The sequence below is a fragment of the Triturus cristatus genome, chromosome 2_1 (genome assembly GCF_964204655.1).
Source record: "Triturus cristatus chromosome 2_1, aTriCri1.1, whole genome shotgun sequence".
Classification (NCBI taxonomy): Eukaryota; Metazoa; Chordata; class Amphibia; order Caudata; family Salamandridae; genus Triturus; species Triturus cristatus.
This window is the reverse complement of record NC_140581.1, coordinates 463610675-463634027: the sequence shown is the minus strand read 5'-3', so window position 1 is coordinate 463634027 and position 23353 is coordinate 463610675. Positions and strand designations below refer to the sequence as shown.

Here is a 23353-nt window from a genome sequence, read left to right as displayed (position 1 = left end):
TGTTGTTTGTGCGCCTAATAACAAAAATATTTCATCTTTATTCAGCAAGATTGGCCTTATTGGGAAGCTCAAAAAAGTTGTAATTTATAGACTCTAACATAAACTCATTAGCTTGTAGCTAGGACTCTTGAGGCAAAACGCTATCAATGCTATTGTGGGCAACACGACTCATGCTCGTTCTTTTAGCATCTTATCACGAAAGGTAATATCTAACTTCAGAACTACAGAGTCTGCTCTCTGCGTAGCGGTAGCATGCTGGCAAATCTAAATCAAATACAACAGAAAGCATATATCTCTGCCGCTTACCTATCCGTCGGTACCTCGGACTCTCCTGAGTTTGTGGGAGGTACCGAGGTTCCGACTCGTGTTGTTTTTAAAACAAACGTGCTGCGTGAATAACGGCGCCAGTGAATGTTGTCGCGTAGGACTACAGAATGACGTCGTAAGAGCAGGAAGCGGTAGTTTTGATATATTTTGTATACTCACTACCGTCATTTGGAACAGCTTTATCAACACCTGTTTGGTTAGGTGAACAGACATTAATGCAAGAGGTCAAGACCATTGGAGGGTAAAAGAAGTATTACACAGATACAAGTAGAGAGAAAAAAAGAGAGAAAAGTTATTATTCTCTCAGGACGCTATATTTTACTGGTATGGGGTATCAAAACAGAAGTATACTAATAGGCTAGACTGTTAATTAGCCATACCGAAGTATCAATTGTCTCGCACCCTCGTTATATCAGTAGGTGTTTATTAATTTCGAATGGCCATATATCATCTGCTCATGGTCATCTGCTCATGGTTGCAATCGCTTCTCATGTTAGTTAGCTTTTATGAGAACATTATTTAGAGGCAGGAAGCGAAGAGGATGCTTATATTCAGTGTCAATCTAGATTGCCAGATCTTAAGTAAATTTAAGTGTAGTACCAAGTGAAATGTACTCTTGTAGGGACTGTTATAAGGACGTCCAAGGTATCGAATCATTTAGGCCCTTCTTGTCACTCTGCAATTTGAAGACCCATCGTTGTTCTTTATTGAATAGAAATTTTGCCTTGTCACTGATATAGGAAGGTATGAATGGTTTCTCTAGGACTGTCCATGTAAAGTCATCTGCTTGATGGTTATTTTCGACAAAATGTCTTGTCAGCCTAGTGTTAGTCTTTTTGCATCTAAAAGTGCTCTTATGTTCTAGCATCCTTAATTTGACTTTGCGGGTTGTCATACCTACATACTGACATTGGCAAGGGCATTGTAGTAAGTAAATTAAGTTTTCACTGTTGCAATTGGAGAAGGACTTTTGGATCCATGGTCTGGTAGTTCCTATGTCAATCGTTTTGGATTGTTTGGTTTATGGGCAAATGGCACATGTCCCACAGGGAAAATGGCCCTGGACAGACGGTAAATCCCATAGAGTACCTAATTTCTTCGGTTCTTGCTCTCTTGTGCGTGTGTGCACCAGATTGTCATGCAGATTAGGACCTCTTTTAAAGGCAAAAAGAGGCATTGGAATCTTTTGGTTACAAGTATTCAAGAGACGCCAATTTCTTCGAATGCATTTCTGGATGCCATTCGTGAGTGTGCTGAAGGTATTTACAAAGGTCAAACGCCCCAAAGATGTGTTTTCATTCTTTTCTTCTAACAGCGCATCTCTATGATTGTTAGTGGCGCATTTACATGCATTCTTGATAAGTTTTTTAGGGTATAGTTTTGCTGATAGTTGATTGGATAGATCACTGGCATGTTGTTTGTATAGATCCAGGGTAGAACAGTTACGTCTCAATCGTAAAAATTGGCCAAACGGCAAATTATCACGTAGGGCCTTCGGATGTTGACTATCATATCTGAGCAAGGAGTTTCGGGCCATAGGCTTGCGATAGAGTTCACTCGCTAAACCAGTATCTGTTACAAAAATGGATAGATCCATGAAAGCTATCCTGGTTTTATGTTTCTCCAGAGTAAACTTCAAAAAGGTGTTACGCGTATTAAGCCAACCTTGAAAAGTACAACTGACTCCAAATTACCTCGCCATATCACTAGAATGTCGTCAATGTATCTCTTCCTTAGTCTAATTGACTCATGGAAGGGATTGTCCTCATTAAGGATGTGTTCTTGTTCGAATCTATGGACGTAAAGATTCGCCAGGCCAATGTCTTTGACGGCACTGGAACTTCCCCACATGGAAACCCTACAGCGCGTGCAATCTTACTAGGTCTCTTTCCCCATATGCCCACATCTGTACTATGGTGCGGACACACAGTCAAAAATGTTCTAGTACTACCGACGGGAGCCATCCTGCTATCCCGAGCAACGCTGCACAAACCTGAAGGACGTGGATTCTGTATTGGGGTTAAACTAGGTTCATCCATATTGGAGTGTGTGGAAATGTTCCTGCCTCGCACAGCCATTTATATTTCTGCCCTGAGGAGGCGTTTGCTGTATATCATCGAGAGCTATATTTTATTGCCTGGGGGGCCTCCATTTGGCCATATATCCTTACTACAGCAGTTGCTGCATATCTCTTTAACCTCAAAAGTGCGGGATCTCAGTCCTGCCCCTCATTTCGGGGCCTTACAACAACATCCCCTATGTATCATCGATAGTGTGTGTCAAAACCTAGGCGCTTCTTTGTTCGTCTCCCTCTGTTATTTTAGCCTGAAGAAGGGGAGACCAACCATTGGGGTCACACACCGAAACGCGCGTCGGCGCTGGAGTTTCTCTGTTCCTCCTGTCTCCCTTCTGAGTTTTTGATTTATGATAACAAAGTTGAATTCAATGAACTGCATTAATCTGTTATCTTAAGCAATGAAAAATATATTGTATTGACAACATTTGTTTCACCATTGTACATTTGTATTCACCAAGTGCTGTACACTGTGTCAGAGGGAGGTTTAGTATTGGAGGTTATCTTGTGAAATCGCCAGACATGATTGATCTCGTGGCATGTGTGAATTAATGATTTTGTTATTTGGTTAGACTGTGTGAGTGCTGTTTACTGTGGTTGTTGCAAAAACAACAGTTGATGGACAGAATGCAGAACAATGTCATACATTCATCCCAGTACAGAGATCTGGGCCTAAATCCATCGTTTTTTTGCTCGCCATTCCAATTTGAACCCAGCCATATGCAAATCAGTCTTGACTCTGTGCCTCATGGGAACAGTCCAGCCCGAACTGCCAAGCCAGGTCCTCCCTGGACTATAAACAAGCATCCTAGGACCGGTTTCGGGGTTTCACCCCTCTTCAGCCAGGATAGCTTGATTTCAATGGAATGGAGAGTAAGGGACCCACGTCTGGGCATACCTTTCCTACTCGCTGTGACAATTGCAAATGGACAGAATGCAGAACAATGTCATACATTCACCCTAGTACAGCGATCTGGGCCTAAATCCATCGTTTTTTTGCTCACCATGCCGTTCCAGTTTGAACCCAGCCATATGCAAATCAGTCTTGACCCTGTGCCTCATGGGAACAGTGGTGAGCAAAATAACGATGGATTAAACCCAGATCTGTGACTGGGGGTTGTTTTGCCAATGTGCAACATTCCGTCCATCATCTTGTGTGTTTTGCTGTTCGCCCTATGTGGGAAGGGTATGCCCAGACGTGGGTCCCGTGCTCACTACGCCACTGGAGGGAAGCTATCCTGGTTGAAGAGGGGTGAAACCGGAAACCGGTCCTAGGATGCTTGATTCCGGTCCAGGGAAGACATGGCTTGGCAGTTCAGGCTGGACTGTTCCCATGAGGCACAGGGTCAAGACTGATTTGCATATGGCCATGTCTGAACGGGGGTGGCGTGGTGAGCAAAATAACGATGGATTAAACCCAGATCTGTGACTGGGGGTGAATGTTTTGCCAATGTGCAACATTCCGTCCATCATCTTGTGTGTTTTGCTGTTCGCCCTATGTGGGAAGGGTATGCCCAGACGTGGGTCCCGTGCTCACTATGCCACTGGAGTCAAGCTATCCTGGCTGAAGAGGGGTGAAACCCCGAAACCGGTCCTAGGATACTTGATTCCGGTACAGGGAAGACCTGGCTTGGCAATTCGGGCTGGACTGTTCCCATGAGGCACAGGGTCAAGACTGATTTGCATATGGCCATGTCTGAACTGGGGTGGCGTGGTGAGCAAAATAACGATGGATTAAACCCAGATCTGTTACTGGGGATGAATGTTTTGCCAATGTGCAACATTCCGTCCATCTTGTGTGTTTTACTGTGTTGTTGCGCCTGGGTTCTTTGTTATTTTGTTTTATGCTACATTCATCCACTCAACAGCATTATGGTTGGTTTTTGAATTGATATGATAAATCTGAGATAATTTATTCTAAAAAAAAATTGTTTGTGTTTCCTATCCTGATTTGCTTTAAAAAAATATTTTGGATACTCCTGTGTGTTTTTCCCTGAGGGACTATAAGACCTTTGTGGGTTTGATATATTAGTGACACCTAGCAATTGTATAATCCTTGTGAGTATTACGTTGGTTTCCCCTGCTCCCCCTGCCTTCATATCCCTTCAGGAGCCCCTTCTGTGTGATTGGCTAGTACTACAAGAGACCACACATCATACCCTCGAGGGTGCATGTCTCTTCGCATTGTGTGAATCCAAAATGAGATCTCATATTATCACTATTACTACAAACCAGGCTGTGCGAGCGTTTCCAGCCCTTTCTCTAATATGCAAGTGCAATGGAGGTCATAAGGGGAGCGCTGATGCGCGCTGATCTTCCAGTGTACTTCTAGAATCTAGCTCCATGTGTCAGAGGCGCAGGTATGAAACACAATGCACACACAAGTGTTATTGGGGTGCACCAAAGTTCACTTCCCGAACAAACTCCATATCCTGAGTGACAAAAATTGGTGGCATTTTGTATCATAAGGTGTAAATGTGGAAAGTCCGCCAAAATGACTGCACACCCACAGATTTAAGGTTAGGGAGTGAGAATATTCGCACTGCAAACATGAGATCCACTGTGGCTGCCCATTTTTGTGATTGTAGACACAATGTTGCTCAACTGCAATTTACTGTTCTGGAGAACGTGAACATCGTTGAGGGGGTGAACCCCAAAAACAGACTGCTGCAGCGTGAAAACTTCTGGATCAGATTCCTCAGCACGATGCAGCCTACAGGGCTTAATGACCGCATGGAATTTCTGTGCTATCTCTAAACTTTTGACTTTGAGTCTCATGGAACATCATGGGTGTCATTCATCACTGTTTGATTCATATTTTCTGTATGATGTTTTGTCTTGATTAGTTTTACTCATTATATTAGGTCTACCATCACAATCTACTTTATTTTACTGTTCAGTCTCATGACTTATCCAAAATGGCACTCCGCGTCAGCACGTTTAGTCTATCTTCTGTCTCTACTATCACTGTGATTTTGTTCGAGGAGCACTGAGTGAAAGTTGCACATGTTTTCGTCCTGTGGTTGATCCATCTAATTGTAAGTACTCGGAGCGTGGGTGCTCTCACATCATGCCCGCATGTTTTGAATACTTAGGTTGATAAATTGCGTGTAATTCACGGTGATGTCGTGTAGAACTATTACACGTTTTTTTTCTCTAACGGTCGCATTTCGGCGAGGCGAACATGTTATGGTTTCTTGTATGTTCTGTTTGTAATCGGACATTGTTGTCTTGGTTAATTGGGACTATTTTCTTTGGTTATTTGGGACTATCCTTTCACACGCTATGAAGATATTATCAGAAGAGGCATTCTCACATTTCCCTTCCCGTTTTATATGACTCCTGTGTAGACACACTTGACATGTTATCCTAATTAGCCCATATTTTTACTTTTCCGCAGAATGTTCCCCTGACGAAGGGCAAGTTATGCCCGAAATGCATAGGGATATGTTGCATTAATTCTTTGGATGGATTGAACAAATAAGTTGAATACATTTTCAATGAACTTAAATTGAAAAGGAGTACTAAAGATTTTCTTCAAAATTTAGTTTGGAGTTTGTATTTATTTGGATATACCAACGGGTAATATCATGTGGTGCGCAGGGGGACAACTCCCAACGGGAGTTGCAGTATTGATGTTCTTTATGGTGTTATCAGTCTTTGGTAGGAGTGAGCTTTACCTCCGAGATGAGCGAGTACTTAAGATGACCATGATGTATGCCTATGACAATGCTGACTTTAACCTCTTCGACGCCGATGACGGAACGGTTCCGTCATGCACGTCGGTTGGGCTGTGCTTATGACGGAACCGTTCCGTCATGGCCCCGCCCGCGCTCAGAACTTTCAGCACCGCGCGGGAATCCGCACAGCGCTGAAGAGGTTAACTGCAATGTCAATTGAGATGTTGTCAGTGCAACCATGTGGAGGTTATGATGGGACAGAACGCTCTGACCCAGCTAGGTATACCCACAACAGTGACGAGATGTGCATCAGATCTGCAAGACAAGAGGAGTCTACTACAATTCGTGGGTTTTAAAATACACCAAGCCAGGTGAATCAAGAAAGAATGACATAAGCCTTGCCCAAATGCAACAAGCAGTCGATCAAAAGTGACCAGCACCAGAATCCACCCAGCGAGCATACATGCAGCAGGGCCGAGTAAAGATCGTGGCATACGTTATAGAGACTGGCCTTGTAAAAGGGCCATATTGTGACATGTGATCAGAGACAACAGCAACACTGTCTCAATGTAGGTGCGAGGTAGAGGCATTCATAGCATAGTTAGTGTTTGAAAGGGCCTGGGGATCATTAGGGGTGTCCGACCAAAGGTGCTCGCCTGGTACCACCCACTACACTGAGGGACAGACACTGCCCTTCCTTCCCAGTCCCCAAAAGCATACCGTGCCTGCCACTCTTACATTAGCAGAACCCCTCCCGCCCCTGGGTCCTCTAACCTTGACCGTTCCCAAGAACCTTTCCTGCACAGAAGTACCCCTTTATCTAGTGTTTAACCACATTCAAAACACCCCAGCCACCTGTGGCGCGACTCACCTCGCGAGTACAGGCACCGTGGCGACTCGAGGTCAAGGTCAGAGCTGAGTAGAGAGATGAAGTCCGAGGGCATCGCAGCACGGCCCGGCGGGAGGGATACCGCCTCGGGCCCTGGTGCAGCGGCACGAGGCGCCGGATTGTCCTCCACCACGGCCCACCGGTCACCAGCACGTGACCCTCAGAGCTCGACCCTCCATGGAACCAAAGAACAGGGAGACCGACAGAGAAGAAGGTCCTTGGCTACTGGTGGACGTTCGGGGAGCAACACAGCACAGGGGACAGGGTCCGGGGGGGACGTGTGCAGGCTCGGAATGAAAAGCCACTGTTTGTCTCTCTTCAGAGCGGAGATGCGCAGCCTAGGGTGTCGCGCTGGTCCCGTGCCATTCGCCGTGGTCCACAGTTCTCAGGCAGGAATGAGCAACTTACGGGAAATTTAATGTCTCCGACTTCAAAATGAACACATCTGAATGAGAGGGTTTCAGTCTGTCCTGGGTCCAGAGATCTTCCATGTGCACAAGCTTTATTGATTGGGCTGTGGTAATGAAACAACGCCGCGCTCCGAAGTAATAAATAAATAAACAGAGCGCGTGCAGAGATGGGAAACTGTGGGATCACGAAGAGTAAAGAAAGTGAAGGCGCGCACTGCTATTACAGGAAACGCCCAGGGAAAGCAAAGCAGCGTGTGCATAAGTCATGTCCAGGCGCGTACACATGCTGTGTCCGAGCAGGCACGCCGAAAGAAGACAGGGAAGGAACCAAACATGGTTCCCTTCCAATAGAAGCCACGGATCTGGCGGGCGTGCCAGTAAGAAGCGTGGGTGGAGCTTCCACACTTGCTTCGCAAGAAAAGCGACGACAATAGATCTCGCCAGGAGCGAGCAGCGCATGCGCTGCGTCGCTAGGCGAGACCTAAAATATATTTTCACACTACTTAAATACGTTCTTGATCAGTGACACTATTATTATCACAAATAAATCTGATGACTGGTGTAGCGTATCAAGTAATAGTGGATGTGCACTGCTAAAAAGTAGCCTGTGGGTCAGTATGACGAATGCAGCGTTTTTTCAGCACTTAACAGAAGCAAAGAACTGAATGCACAGCAATTTCCTGAGCTGCAGCAATAAATTGCACACCTTAAAATTGTATGCGCACAAATTGTCAATGCAGTTAAGGCCTAAATGGACAAGCTTAGCTCAGTACACAACTGCTGGAAACACAAAGGAGCATTAACACGATTGTGGTCTATTGTACATAACCTATAGATCAGTATGCAGATATCTGGGCAAAGAAGTAAGCATCTGGGCTAATTCCCGACATGATATACAATCTAGAATGATGCTCTTAACTTTCTCAGGACAAATTAGGGATGGAGCTCTATGGGATAACAGAACTGTATCAACATTTTCTAAAAAGTGCTCGTTATATCCTGTTCATAGTGTGAATGCTCATTTTAATTATCACCAAATGATCTACAAAGAGATTATAAAAAAATATTGCTTAACAGAAAGTAACAAACTATATTGCACATTATAAAGCCATCTAGATTTTCCAAAAATAATGTAATTCTCAAGACAAAAATAATGTAATTCTGCTTTAGAACAACAAGAGTGAACTCCCTGTTGCCCTTATTCTAGAGTCTTTCAGAGATTCAAAAACACATATAGTCTGAAAAAGGGCCTTACCACCAACAGCATTCCAAAGTACTTCGAAATTCAACAGTACTTCAAACAAGAGTTTGTTTTTCAAAACAACCAGTTTTCAACTGGAGCATCGAAAGACCAGGCTCGGATTGGGAAGACGGGCAATCGGGCATTGATTGGTGCCCCAGGGTCACCTGTGAGCTGTTTTTTTGAGTCCTCTGTAAACTGGCCCAAGAGACCGACCGACCTTTTCTAGTCCCCGCCAGGCCACTTTAATGTGGGGTCAGTATCTAGGTCACTCCCCTGTTCTGCTGTAAATTGAGGCTGGGGCCAGGTGTTTCTTTAGCCTTTGGGGCATTCTCACCGTGGCTCCCTGCCTCATGTGCCCTTCCAGAAGCAGTGTTATCCCCCACCAGGCCATCACTTTTAGGCCAGGGAGGGTGTGTTGTTTGCAAGGGCCTCACGGGGGGCAGGTTGTATTGGGACATTCTCACCAACCCCCCCCCCCCACCCCCACCTTTGAGCAGCAGCATTATGCTTTTGACACCTCCCTTGCCAGGTAAATACCCTGAGGCTACAATGGGCTGGGGAGTGGTTGAGTAAGAGAAGTGGCCTCCGTAGCAGCCAGGTGTCGTGAACTCATCACCAGTGTCTGTTTGGACTTGTTGGGGAAAGAGGAGAGGGTTACATAAAATTGCGCTGTGGTCAAAGTTGCAGACCTTGAAACTAGTTTCGAGTCCCAGCGTCAGCTCAACATCACATGATCATATGATGTGAAAAATATCCTGTTGGGGTCCAGCGGAAGATATTTTGGCGCATGTGTATAGTGTGGAAGCAGGTGGATGAAACTGTGTTTCCCTGTTTCTTCATGGATACCTTGTTGTCCAGGATGATACCGAGGTTGCGGATGTGGGGTGTCTGGGGCGGGGGAAGGGCCAAGTTCAGCAGGCCACCATGCGTCTTTCCATGGCGAGGTGTTGCTGTCAAAGAAGAGTACTTCTGTCTTGTCAGTGTTAAATTTGAGACAGTTGTCCTTCATCCACTAGGCGACGTTCATCATGCATCTGTGAAAGTTGGCTCTAGTGGCAGAAGTGCCGTCTGAAAGCGGGAGGACAAGCTGGATGTCGCCGGCCTAGGGGATGATGTTTAGTCCATGTGATTTGACAGTGTTGGCTGTATGATGGTGGTCATGTATGATGCAGCATTGTGGTGCCTATTTATACCCTGGTCTAAATATTGAGGTAAAACGCAACAGAGGAAATAACTTGTGCTAGAGACATTATCCTCCTGATTAATATAACCAAGTAAAAATGAGGCATTACGAATGGTAACAGTCTGGAGTACACATATCTATGCATTCAGCCACAACATTTTGCTAGTGAGAGTATGGCACTGTTATTGTTTGCTGTGATGCATCAGAAAATCACAGTAAAAATGCATCACAAAATTGAGCTTACAGATGAATATATAAGGCATGGAAACAATAAAACCTGCTGAAATGGGTTTTATCACACATTTGCATTAGCACTGCATTAAGTGAGTGCCATTATGTAAGATAAAGGGCATATAAGCCTATAAACCATTATATACTGTTTTGGGGTGTTCTATTGTTGATGTAAAATGAAAATAAGACCTAAATAAAATAGAGAAACAATGTGGCATTAAAGTAAAATGAATGTATCATAGTTTGCTTAAAGGATTAGGAGGCTAGGTGGCAGAATTACTACTGGTTGCAAAAAGTAGTCACAAATTACAGATCCACTTTTTGCGACCAGCATCTGAATTTGTGAACCAACCTGTGTACTATTAGATTGGCTTTAAAATGACAGTTTGCAGGGGTTTGCAGAATGGCATGCCTAATGGCTATTAATTAGACAGTTTGTAATTTGCAACTTCCTGTGATTGCGTACACACAAAGGGACGGTAGCCTGCAAGGGACAGCTGACCACCATCCTTGTGACTGCATTTCTGAATGGATTAATTTGTAACGAAGCCTAAGTTCCATAAAGGAACTGGTGCTGCTTTAACCCCTTGCATGCCCGCCCCTTTCCCCGCCCAGTGCCGCGCTTTGTATTAGCGGGCGGAGTTCATGACGAGCTGGACTCGTCATGGGCACAGCGCCACCGCAGCCCATGACGAGTCCAGCTCGTCATGGGCACTGAAGGGGTTAAAAAGAGAAGTTCTCCATTTAGAATAACTTCAAGGAGAAGAGGATCACTGCTGTCAACACAATTTTCAAAGGGGACCCCTTCTTATTTTCAATTTAGTTGCCACCTACTTTGAGCTGAACTAGAATTGCGGTCACATACCAATGACACATCGCATACCAAATTGAAATTTGGAAACAATACCCTTTTTTGCAACCCTTCATAATTGCCATTTGGTAGGGGGTTGCAAACCCCATTTTACAAGTCAGAAAAACGTTTCCAACTCGTAACATGGGTTTTGGACATTTAGAGATGTTACAAACTCAGTAATTATGTGAATCGGAGCGTTTGTGAATGCAAAATATTTTTCATACATCCGGCCCAATGTTACTCACTTGTACTTCTCATGCTGCTGATATATTTTGAAGCTTGCAACGTAAGCAGATGGTTTAATTATGTGTGTGAAAAAAAGCTTCTATAATGAAACCTTCGCATTTCACACCCTCTTGTTCCCCAGCAAGAGCCTACTCGAGTTCCACTTTAAAAATGTGTCCATTTTGCAATCAAAGAAATGAAATGTAAACAAATATTTCATGTTGGAAGAATTAGCTGAAGTTTGACTTGCTCTGTTTGACCGAACAGCAACAGCTGAAAGAAAACGTGCACATTTCAAAGGCTCTATCGCTAATGCTACAGCATAAGTCATCAGAGGTTATTTTGAGGTGCTGCAGCACCCTCCTTCTTCCAGCGCCTGTGCTCTAATGAAACTCATCCTTTTAACCCTTCTTCTGGTGGCAGCTGAGTATCAATATGGGCTGGCTGACATAATTCCTCGGCTTCCTCATCTCAGCCTGACCAACAGAATCTACCTGAAAACACACAAAGGTCACAGTGAACACCAAGGGTGCATTTTTCACCACTGGGGGAAGATTTTTAACCGAGAAACACTTTGGTTGTGTCCCCAAAACAGGACAAACATTGTCCCTCCCAGTGCCAGAAATGTACTCTATCAGATATCGGCGGCTTCTTGTACACCACTACCAAAAGCATGTACCAAGAGCATGGGCAGTAAAGTCAGGGCATCGCAGGTTGAAGCCTTCCCTTTGTGCTCTAGTCTTGGGCGCTTTGAAGTTGTGTCTTTAACATAAGAAGAGCAGTTGATCGGCTCAGCAATGAGAGGAGCTGATCTCTGACTGCCAGAAAGAGCTCCTAAAGACCTGGCTGAGCCTGACTTAGCTGTATCCGGGTCGGATCTTTGCATCAATCACTGAGTTGCCAGGGGCACGAGAACTTTGCAACCCAGCTAGCCAGAGTCTTCTGTTGACTGCTAATGTCCCAAAATATCACTCCCTGAAGTTGGAATTGGATCCTAACATAAATCCTCTTTCCATGTCAGCTTACTCTAACTGGATATTTAGATTGGGACTAACCCTGGTACACCTCTTTCTGGTTGGGTGGTGGCTTTTTCTTGTCTAGGATTAATTGGATTTTTTATTGTTTATTTTTGTACCACAGTGTCCAATTGTGGCGGACCACTTCCAGGGCTTACCAACAGAAAATGTTGTTCCTTAGGTCCCAAGCTGTTGATTTTAGTTTTAGAATGAAAATCCCAATAAATACATTTCTATTTGTTTTGTTTCATACTTTTAATTATTCGGTTACGTTAGTAAAGTCCTCTTTGCATGATAATATTAACTGGACACTCAGTTCATGGTTATAATGAATGAATGAGTACACATATGACGCTCACACTAGCAGCAACTGGTCTCTTACCTATAATAGGTGGGCGTTGAGGGTTTTCTGAAAGGTGGAAAAGAGGACAATAGCCAATTTTTGGGTGGGAAGGAATTCTACAGAAAATATCCTGAAACAGAGGACTGCTATCTTGAAACGAGTGATGTTTTTTACAAGCCATCGCAAAGAGCCCTTAGCCTGAGAGACTTGAGCATTTCTGTGAAGGTCACAGATCACCTGGAATGCAGAGTCCTGCTCTCTCTCTCTGTAGCTGCTGTGCTCTGAATTGGGAAAGAGTTGCGTGGAGGTTGACAGTAGTCTAATCCGTGTTTCAGATGCTCACCCACCGCTAAAGCTTTGTGTCTAGGAGGAAGGAGAGGTAGGATGAGCTTTATTTTGGCCAGCTGGTGGTAACATTCACCACCCGCCCTTCTCACCTGGGTATCCAAGGTCATGTTGTCATCAGACAAAAAACTTAGATCTTTACCCTAGGGTCAGCATGTAAAGTTTGGCCAAACCACTGTGAAACTGGAAGAAAAGAGAGACCCGTTCGTGCTATAGTCCCAAAAATAATGACCTCATTTTTGTTGTTACTTTGAGACTTGAGATACTGACCAGTCAGGTATAAGGCTTCAAACACTGCCCAATACTAGTTGAAACAGGAGTATTGCCAGGATGTTTTTGGAAAAATGAATGTAGAATTCTGTATGGTTTGTGTAAGATTGTATTCAGACCAGCATTTTAAGAAGTTGAACAACGGCACCAAAGGTGCATTAAAAAGCAATGCCGACCTGTAGCAGGCACTGCAGCTGGCTAAAGGTAATTCTAGCGGATACCTGGGGCCTAGTTACTAGAAAGCTTTTGATATGAGACTAGTAAATTAAGGTACTACAGCTTAGATTAGACTGCTGACGTAGGCAAATTGGCCTACAATTCGACAAGATGCTGAGCCTAATGTATGATGATAAAACAGACACAAACAGCCAAAGAGGCTGGCAGGAACATGCAGGGAGTGGCAGCAAGTGGTCAGTTGTCCATTTGCTGCTATCCTTTGCTCCATACACAGAAGAGAGTATATTATGCTTACTGAGTAGGGACAGAGGCATGTCCCAGCTGCCGGCTGAAGATCTCCGCATGCTTGAAGCATGTACCGAGCAGCAAGGATGCTCACTGGTCAGCCTCACCAGAGCGCAAAATACTGGGAACACAAGTCATGATGGTAGCGTCCTTGAAATGCAGCTTTCCAGTTGGGGCGTCTGCATTTCCAGTTTTGTGGTGTCTCTGAATTTCTAACACTTACCACATCGTGCAGTAGGCCTTTTAGCTCCTCCACTTTCTTGCTCCTGGTGAGTCACGTTGGATCACAGTCTGTGCCCGTCAGCGTCCCGGCATCGGCCAGCGCCAGCCCCCCGGTTCCTTATGCTACTTTTAACTGTGGTAACTACATTCATTATAGCCGTAATGCACTCAATGATCCCTGTAGCTGTGGTATAAGATGGGATGCTGCACTCACTAGCTCCTATTACTGCACTAAGTGTGGCTTTGCCTCGCCGCTGCCCCCTGCTCTGGTCTCGGGACAGTCCGTGGTGGGAAAGGCCCCGCTCAATATCAGGGCTGCCCTTATAAACGCGCGGTCGTTATCTAAACACTGCCAGGACATCTTTGAGCTGCTCACCGATGCTCCTCTTGATATTCTCTTTCTGACTGAAACTTGGCTAACTCAATCCTCCGGGCCAGCTATTGAATTAGCCATCCCCGCCAGCTTTAAAATCGCTCGTGCAGATAGGACAAAGGGGCGAGGAGGAGGTGTGGCAGTTGTTAGAGAAGAATGGGAGTGCCGTTTCTCTGAACTTGTTGACTCCCCTGAAATTGAAGCCCTTGATTGCTGCATAAAAGTCTCCCCCCATTATTGTTTAGGTGGGATTGTATTCTATCGCCCTCCTGGCCCTTTAGGCTCTTTTCCCACGCTGCTGGACACATGGATTCTACCTCGAGCTGTGCGCTATTCTCACTTTCTGCTCCTTGGCGATTGTAATATCCATATGGATAACCCTGAGGGGAACGATACGCGCAACTTTCTTTCTTTATTGCATTCTGCCAAACTGGTCCAATATGTTTCCTCTCCCACCCATAGTGCTGGCCATATGCTTGATGTAGTCTGCTCTAGTTTGCCGCTGGTAGTGAATCCTCCGCTGCCTGTTACGTGGTTTGATCATTATTTGGTTCCATTTGCGTGGAATATCACCAAGGGTCTTCCTTCGTCTAGGCTTCGTGGTGCGACTCCCTACAGGGTTCCCCAGAAGATTGACCCTGTATCTCTGTGCACCGCGTTAGCCGACCGTTTGCCACACCTTTCGGAAGATCTGGACCTCGCTTTGGGGCAGTTTAACGAGTGGATTGATAGGGCGGTTTGTGATCTGTCGCCTATGGTCAGACCTCGTCGCCCTAACACGCCATTGTCCAGGCCCTGGTTCACGCCTGTGCTTAAATCGCAGAAACAACACTGCAAAAGGCTTGAAAGAAAATGGCGACATTACCATGTCACGGATAAGATGGAATTAAAAAAAGCTCAAAAACGTTATTATGCGGCTATTAGCGCGGCTAAAAGATGTTACTATTCGGACCGTATTGCTTTGTCTGGCAATAATGCCAAGGCATTGTTTAATATTGTAAAAAGTTTGGTCTCCCCTAAAGCTCTGACTAACGTGCACACACCCTCGTCTAGTTGGTGTGAAGAGCTTTCGGATTTTTTTATGTCCAAAGTTAGATCTCTTCAACTGCTTTTTGACCCTCCAGCAGTTCAGACCTTGCATCCATCTGTTGACTCCTATTCTCCCTCTTCATCTGAAATTTCTTTCGCCTCCTTTTCTGCTATATCTTGTGAGGAGTCTTTGGCTGCCTTGGCTACTCTAAAATCTGGTTCCCCGTTAGACCCTTGCCCTGCAAAAACTTTGGCTTGCACGGCCCATATCATTAATCCCCTGGTGAACCAGCTGATCAACACCTCTTTAGGGTCTGCCACAGTTCCTTCTTCATGGAAGCAGGCCATGCTGGTCCCTCTTATAAAAAAACCTACGCTTGATCCTCATACCCTTTCTAGCTACCGTCCCATTTCATTATTGCCTGGTGTTGCCAAAGTTTGTGAAAAACTTTTGAATAAACAACTCACGGCCTATATCGAACAACACGGCCTATTACACTCATCGCAATCGGGTTTTCGTGCCTCTTATAGCACTGAGTCTGCCTTAGTTGAAATCTCTGAGGCCACCCGGGAGTCATTAGATGCTGGGGGCAGGGCAATGTTGGTCCTTTTGGACCTCTCTGCCGCTTTTGATACCGTCCCCCATGCTCTCCTTCTGGCCCGACTTCACAAGCTCGGCATCATCGGCATCCTTTCTCACCGGTAGAACTCAGCAAGTGTGGATCCCCCCTTTTACTGCTACTATCCAAGATGTTCTTACAGGGATCCCTCAGGGTTCCACACTGAGTCCGCTGTTATTTAATCTTTACATGACCCCGCTTATTCAGCTTGCAGAGGACTTTGGTGCTAAAGTGGTAGCGTACGCTGATGACACCCAGCTTTTGTTTACTTGGAAAAAGCATGAGTCCTGTACTGACCACGTTAGATCTTGTTTGTCTGCGGTGTTCAACTGGTTCAATTCGGCCCAGTTGAAATGTAATGAAAATAAAACAGAGATATTGTTTTTCGGGGACTTCCCTCCTGGGTTCCTCCATACCTGTTGGCCAGTCGACGTTTCACCTCCTTTTCCATCGGGTCTCCCTGTGAAGAATCTGGGGATCTGGTTTGATGAAAAACTTAGTTTTCATAATCAAATCAGTAAACTGACTGGTACTTGCTTTGGCATTTTAAAGATGCTCAAGAAATTTTTGCCCTTGCTGCCCCTTGCCACTAAAGAAACGGTAATCCGGGCCTTGGTCACCTCCCGTCTTGACTACGCCAATGCCTTATATGTTGGTCTCCCTGGTTATCTTATTGATAAATTGCAGGTGGTGCAGAATGCCGCAGCGCGGTTGCTGTTGGATTTACCCAAGCACACCAGCGTCAGACACCATCTTCGTAGGTTACATTGGCTGCCACTAAAAGCTAGAGTTCTTTTCAAGGCCTTGGTGATAGCCCATGCAGCACTCTACGAACACGGCCCTCGGTACCTGAGGAAACGTTTTTCGTTTTACGTTCCGGGCAGACACCTTCAATCCTCGAATGTGTGCTTGATGTCTGTGCCCAAAATCCGTTTGACAAGAAAAGGTGGTAGCTCTATATCTTATTTGGCGGCTAAGTCTTGGAACTCCCTTCCTTTGGAACTCCGCAGCCCTCAAAATCCCATCCTATTCAGGAAACAACTCAAAACCTTCTTATTCTATTAGTTTTTCTGTTTCCCTCTTCATCTCTCTTGCTGGTACCGCGCCGGGACACTCCTCCGAGTAGCTGTGCGCGTTATAAATCCCTAATACAATACAATACAATACAGTGGTATCGAAGTGACCCTTTGAAACAAATAGTAGAGTGAGAACGCTCAGGACCCTGACTGCCGCAATTTCCCACAAAATCACATAACCAGCACTACAAGAATTCATTGTTGGCTGTATACCGTATAGGAGTTTTCCTATATACATTAATATATCAGTTAATTGACAGGATCTGCATCACAAGGTGCTAAGCATCCTAGGAGGTTGGCCAATCAGACAGTCTGAAAGGATGTTCCATAACCAAAGAGGGGTTGGCTCCTTATAACCAAAATGAGGTTAGACCACTATAATCATGCAAAACAAATGGCTATACCTGGAATGAAAATCCTTAATATTCGTATTTTCCCATGATAAAGACAACTATTCTCAAGATCATCTAAGCTGTAAGGTTCATTTACTTCCTTTCTTTTAAAACATGTAACAATCTTTTCTTTATATCATGTATTCAACAAGCTCACAAAAAGTCTGCCCCGCTGTGAGGTTTGGACACGAAAAACGAGTGCAAAGTATAGGCATCCATCACCAAAATGTACATATGAGAAAAATGTATACATATCAGGGTGCAAGATATTTTAACTTGACAACCTTTAAATTTATTATCCTCAAATATGTAACTACGATTTCCAGAAAACTACAACAACCAGGTGTCTAAAATAATAATATTGAAAAGTTAGAAAATGTATACACATCAGTATGCAAGACAGCAAATGAATGATTCCACTTCCTTCATTAGGTTTCTTGTTAATTTGCAGAAAAGCAGGATCAAGATGAAACCACAGCTCCCATGATGCCAAAGCAATACACAATGACGGTTGAAGTAAAACAGCATCATGTAGTTGGTTTGATGGAAAATGTAGATTTTTTTGACCGTTGGCGCAAAAGAGCAAAATATAGTTGGCTTGAAGTAGAACGCCAATTCCTATGATGGCCATTGAAGACACAGTCGACTAATACAAAAAAATTAGTTGAAAGTACAATCAACAAAGACCCCGATAAAGCGTATGTAGGAGAGCCAAATAGAGAATCCAGTGTGTAAAGTGGTCACTTGGGCAAAATCCATGTATACTTTTTGGTTCGCAGCAAATGACAGGGTCACATCATCCAAGCTTCCGAATTGTCCACTACACATGATTGGAAGTGCGTCATAACATCACATCACACCTCAGCTCCCTATAATCCGATATCTGTCTACAACTATAAACTACAACTATAAAAATAGAATAATCCAGTCCTCCCTTTTTATACGCTAAACCTGCCTTTTTCCTGAGGGTGGCACGCAAATTTGACATATTAGTAGATACTTTATTATTTTCACCCTGACGCTCCAGTTCCCAGTTCTGAACAGGCCCCCCCTACAATAGGGGGTGAAACACGTCGAAACATCATTACCGGGTGAAAACTCACCAAGGGAACCTAATATAGAGGGAATGCATTAATTGACTAAGGTTTCTCAAGGGCTCAGCCCCTTGTTGTCTCTTTGTGGTGGAATAGAGAGAGCACGGCCCGAAAAAACTTAAACTTGTTTCTATCGACATGACGGTGCATTGAAAATCGGAACTGAAAATATGAATTTTTAAAGTTCAATTAGTATTTTGATAATAGTTTTGCATTTGCATGTAAATTTTGGTAACAGATGCCTACAATTTGCAAAGTTTTTCTTGCGCTGACCCTCGTAGCAAGTCTAAAACTTGTTGTGATCTTTCTGAATACACAGTTGATGATCTATTAATGTGTATGATATAAAGAAGATATTTTTTACATTTGTTTTAAAAGAAAGGAAGTAAATGAACCTTACAATTACGATGATCATGAGATTATTTTTTCTTTATCATGAGTAAATAAGAATAATCGTTTGAGGTATATACATATGTATTAAAATCCCAAAGGATGGCCATGCATTTGCCTAGGAAGGGTGTTTATGGGGTAATCTGTGGTGACCCATTCTAAATTAAGTAATCGAATTATATGGTACAGCGGCTTTAGGATGCAATGGATATGAGGGTATTGGGAAAACTGAAGCTTACTTTCCAGTAGTGCGGCGATCAACAGATGTTGTCAACAATGCAAGCTAAGCCAAAGATGTGATCATGGTATTTATCAGTTTTTTGGACTTGGTTGACTCCACAAATCACATTAACTACACTTAGACAAGGCCATACCATGTCAATTGCATCATGTATTTGTGAGAGGCAGACCCATCTGTCCGCTGTTATTGTAGCATGCAAACAGGATGGATTATGGTTTGAATAATGTGAGTGCATTCCTTTTGTTTTTAGATATTTTATCCTGAGACAACAGATGTCTACGATAGGAAAAACATCCCTCGTGTCATCTACTGCATTCATGCACTAAGGTAAGGTCACACGGTGGAGCAGATCAGCACCTATCTTCTCCGCCTTTCACCATGTCATGTTTCTGTGTTGCTCTGAATAATTGAGGCTTTTCATTGCCACGGACAAAATGGAATATGCCGCATTGCCTTTTAACTGTATGCAGAAGATACGATATGTGCCTTCCAAATGTAATGCTTTGCTTTGTAAGAACAAATGGTCTCATGCCATAAAATGTTTTACTTGCCCAGCCACACAGATGGGATTATTCTTATTTTCCAATTTCTATATTTTACATTTGCTTAAACCCCTAACAAAAAGTCTCCTGTTACATTTCATGACTACCTTGCAGCTGTGTGTAAGTGAGTCGTGTTTCTTGCTCATAAACATAAATATTGGTTTTGATGCATATAGGCTACATACATGCCTACAATGTAGAGTTTGTTACCAAATGGTATTCTAACTGTAATGGGTATGACCACTTTTTCAATATGATACTTCTAAGTTCTTGTTGGTTCTGTCTCATCTTTCTATTTGTTCCAGGCAAAACATATTCATCAGTGATCATTGGTAAAGAACATTTACTTGGTGTGCTAAAGTGTCAAGTAACAATTTTTTAAAGACTGTATTTTTACAGTGTCAGTGTGTTCTGGAGGATGCTGCATCAGATTGTTACACCATCCAAGCGTGTGTTGTACTGCAGCATTGGAAGTATCTTGGTCACTGCTTGTAAGTGTAGGAGGGTGCCAACTGGTTGGAGATCACCAAGACTTTGCACGGCTTCTATTTTGCATGAGGTTATCAGAGAGCCAATCGCACACGGTGGAGCACTGAACAGGGGGAGTCCTGCTTCCCTGCTCCTCTTTTTGAAATTGTTGAATAATGAGCGTGCATTTATCTTGAATTATGGACATACAAGAGTGGTTGCCATGAATAGTTAACTGAACTCTGACGCTTGACAAGTGACCAGAGTAACCCCTTTAGATCATTTGCCTCTAGAACATATGATGGTTGTCTAGAAGGAATACTTTTCTATGTATTAGCATTCATGACAAGACGTTCTACAATAGGGACAAGACGGTACATAAGGACTGCATGGTTGGTAAATACATAAAGTGAGGCATATTTCTATGTTTGTATGTAGATGGTATTTATATAGCACACACTTAGCTAAGAGGCAGCAGAGCTGGACATGGTCAAAGGCGAGCATAAAGATAACGAGTAAGACCAGAGAAAGCTGGGTTGTAGACAGCTTATGCATTGTGAGGTAGAGTTCTATAAAGAGGTGAGCCTTGAACTCTTTCCTAAATTGGAGCAGCATTGGGGAAATCCTGATGGATACAGGGATGTTGTCCAAGATTCTGGCTGCCTAGATGGAAACATATCTGTTCTACATACATAAAATGTCTTTGAGATGTTGATGGGCAAGTGTTGGTGATGCGGCATAGTGCAGGAGGTCCAGAAGGCAGAATTCATGGATGCTTGAGTGTGGTGTGTATCGCAAGTATTAGGGAGGTGTTGTAGTTGGTTATCGAATTATATACAATGGTGAGAAATGTTAGAGTCCTATATTCTTTGCCATTGGTGTTTGCACCTTGAGACACTCACATTAAAAAGCAGCAATAAAAATGTCACTTCACGGTTTACTGCAAATCTCTGAAGCTGGTTCACGGTGCCATTACTTTTATTATTCTTATCTACAGCTATCCCCTGTAGAGTTTCTGACCCGTCTTAGCACATCACCAGGTCTATCGCCGTGGCCTTGTATCATTATCATTGCCCTTCTCTATTCTACCTTCTCTGGGCACTTTGCTGGACCTTCTGGTAGGTGGTGAGACAAAGACAAGGACAAGAGCGCTACATTGCCATCCTGCCCTGGGCTGCCAGCATGCTCTGTGGAGGAGAGGCAGCGCTTCTGATACCAAGGACTGTGCAGAAAATTCATCTTTGACCTAGATGCACCAGCACCGCTGTAAAACTTTTTCAAATTGAAGGGAATGCCTTGCGAGGGGATCTTGCTTTTCCCTCTTTTGTTCTTCTTCAGGATTATCTCCTGCAGGACCACTGTCCCCTGCTGTGCACCTGCTGTTTGCTTGGCCTCTTGTTGGTCTCTTCACCTATCCCTCCTCTTCCTTCTGAGGACACTTTGTTGGATCTGCTGGCATGTGGTAAGAGATACATGGGAGCCATGGTCTCCATTAGTCCCTAGGCAGTCTAAACACACTCAGAGGAGGAGCAGCACGTCTAGCACCAGGGTCTGTTCCCTCTCTTTAATCCTCAGATAGTTAAATATCCTTCAAGAGGTGCCACGTTTTTTCTTTGGACAAAGTTGGTTACTTTGATTACCTGCAATTTATGCTTACATTAAACAACCTCAAGCTATTCAACAGGTCTCCTATATCATTAAGGCTAATAACTATGACCCCATCTCATCTGATCTCATCTGGAGTGCTTGCCTTGTTGGACAATTGTGGGATATTACATTCCTCTACACATCACTCAGTACCGCCTGCTTAGCCATCCTGCGACATTTATGGAATCATCCACCATGAAGAAGTATTCATTCTTCAATCTTATATATATAAAATCTGGCGCACTCCTCTGAAAATAAAGTTGGCATGTGCATGTTAGCTACGTGAACTGCTTCCTCCTGATCCCCCACCTCTTGGTAGATGACTCCCTTCAATAACAATGCTGAATTCTCACCCCAGTCTGTGGGAGTTGGACTTGACGCCTCTCATCTCTAGTCCCACCCATTCCATGCACATTCCACCATCTCTACAATTCGATGGCGCTACTACCTTGAGCTGGTGGAATCATCGTCTCATTATTTTTGCCTCTAAACCTGGAACCCATACCATGGTTACCAACGCTATGTTTACTGTTTGCAAATGAACAAACCTAAATATCCCTGCAGGCATAACACTCCCTTTCTCCAATTTACTGAAGGCAGGCGAGAATCAGCCATGCGACCTAACCTTCAACACCATCTGCCTCTTTGCTACACAAATACTCCGCAACTCCACCAAAGAAACAAAATCCTGCAAACAGCCTCGTCCACACTTCTCCAGCAGGATGGCTAAACATCTGCTTTTAATAGTAGTTTTACTAGTAACGCTTTAATTGTTTTGTACACTGCTCTGGTGCATTCAGCCAATGTTGAAGATTAGAATACTGATAAATATCTATAGAACAAAAAAACAGGTTTGTTTTTTTGATCACGGAAATGAATGAGAAATTCCAATCCGCATATGCGCTTAACTATGTTTGGCAGAATGGCAACGCTTAGGTCTGCATCTCACTGCGTCTGTCTGCTACATACAGCCTTTTTACTCCAGTTTTACATAATTACATTTGCATTTGATAAAGGTTCTGCAGGTGAAAGAGTAAAGTGACCAATGTACCTATCATCTAGCGCAGAATTTCTATAGTTTTCAATATGTCAATATAATCTAGATGCATTTGTATCTTCTCCATAGCTGTGCATTGGTTCATCCGTAAATTTCCTAGATCTGTCATATTTTGTCCATGTTTCAATACTGTACTCACCAAAATGTGTATAAAACATATTGCACGCGGCAAGGAGCAAGACTAGCAAGAATGGTAAACATGTTTGCCTTTTACACCGGATCGGATTTGTAATGGGCATGGACTTGAATGTAGTCTTGTTTAACTTTGCATTTATCGAACACCGGTGAGTAAGGAAATATCAGCCCCAATGAGATTGGCCTCATATCTATGCAGAGGTACTTACTCCGTGTAGACAGCTTCAGCACTGGGACCAGTGCCAAGAAACAAACATCCATACTGTTTGCCATTTTTATTCAGCTTTTGAAAGGTTTATAGTTTTCTTGATGGATGCATGGAGCAGGTGTTGTATGTAGATGCGAGTGTCTACATGAAGTGCACTTCTATAGCCGAATCTGGTCTGGTCTTCAATCGTCAGCACATCTCTTCTACATGCTCTGCTTTAGCATGGAGATAAAAAGGCTTCCTTCTGTCCTGAAGTTAAGACCCTTTTCCTTATGTCATGGCACTTGTCTTTAATGCCTCCTTGGATC

The 23353-nt window shown here is 43.8% G+C and overlaps 1 protein-coding gene across 4 annotated transcripts in view; it reads left to right on the top strand.

Moving 5' to 3' along the window:
• Positions 1 to 23353, top strand: part of IQGAP2 (IQ motif containing GTPase activating protein 2) — a 1048054-nt gene that overhangs the window by 534689 nt on the left and 490012 nt on the right. For all 4 annotated transcript variants that reach the window (XM_085632282.1, XM_085632281.1, XM_085632284.1 and 1 more), the window contains exon 5: positions 19239 to 19315. In XM_085632282.1, coding sequence (XP_085488408.1) covers positions 19239 to 19315 — 77 coding nt within the window. The remainder of the gene's footprint in view (positions 1 to 19238; positions 19316 to 23353) is intronic.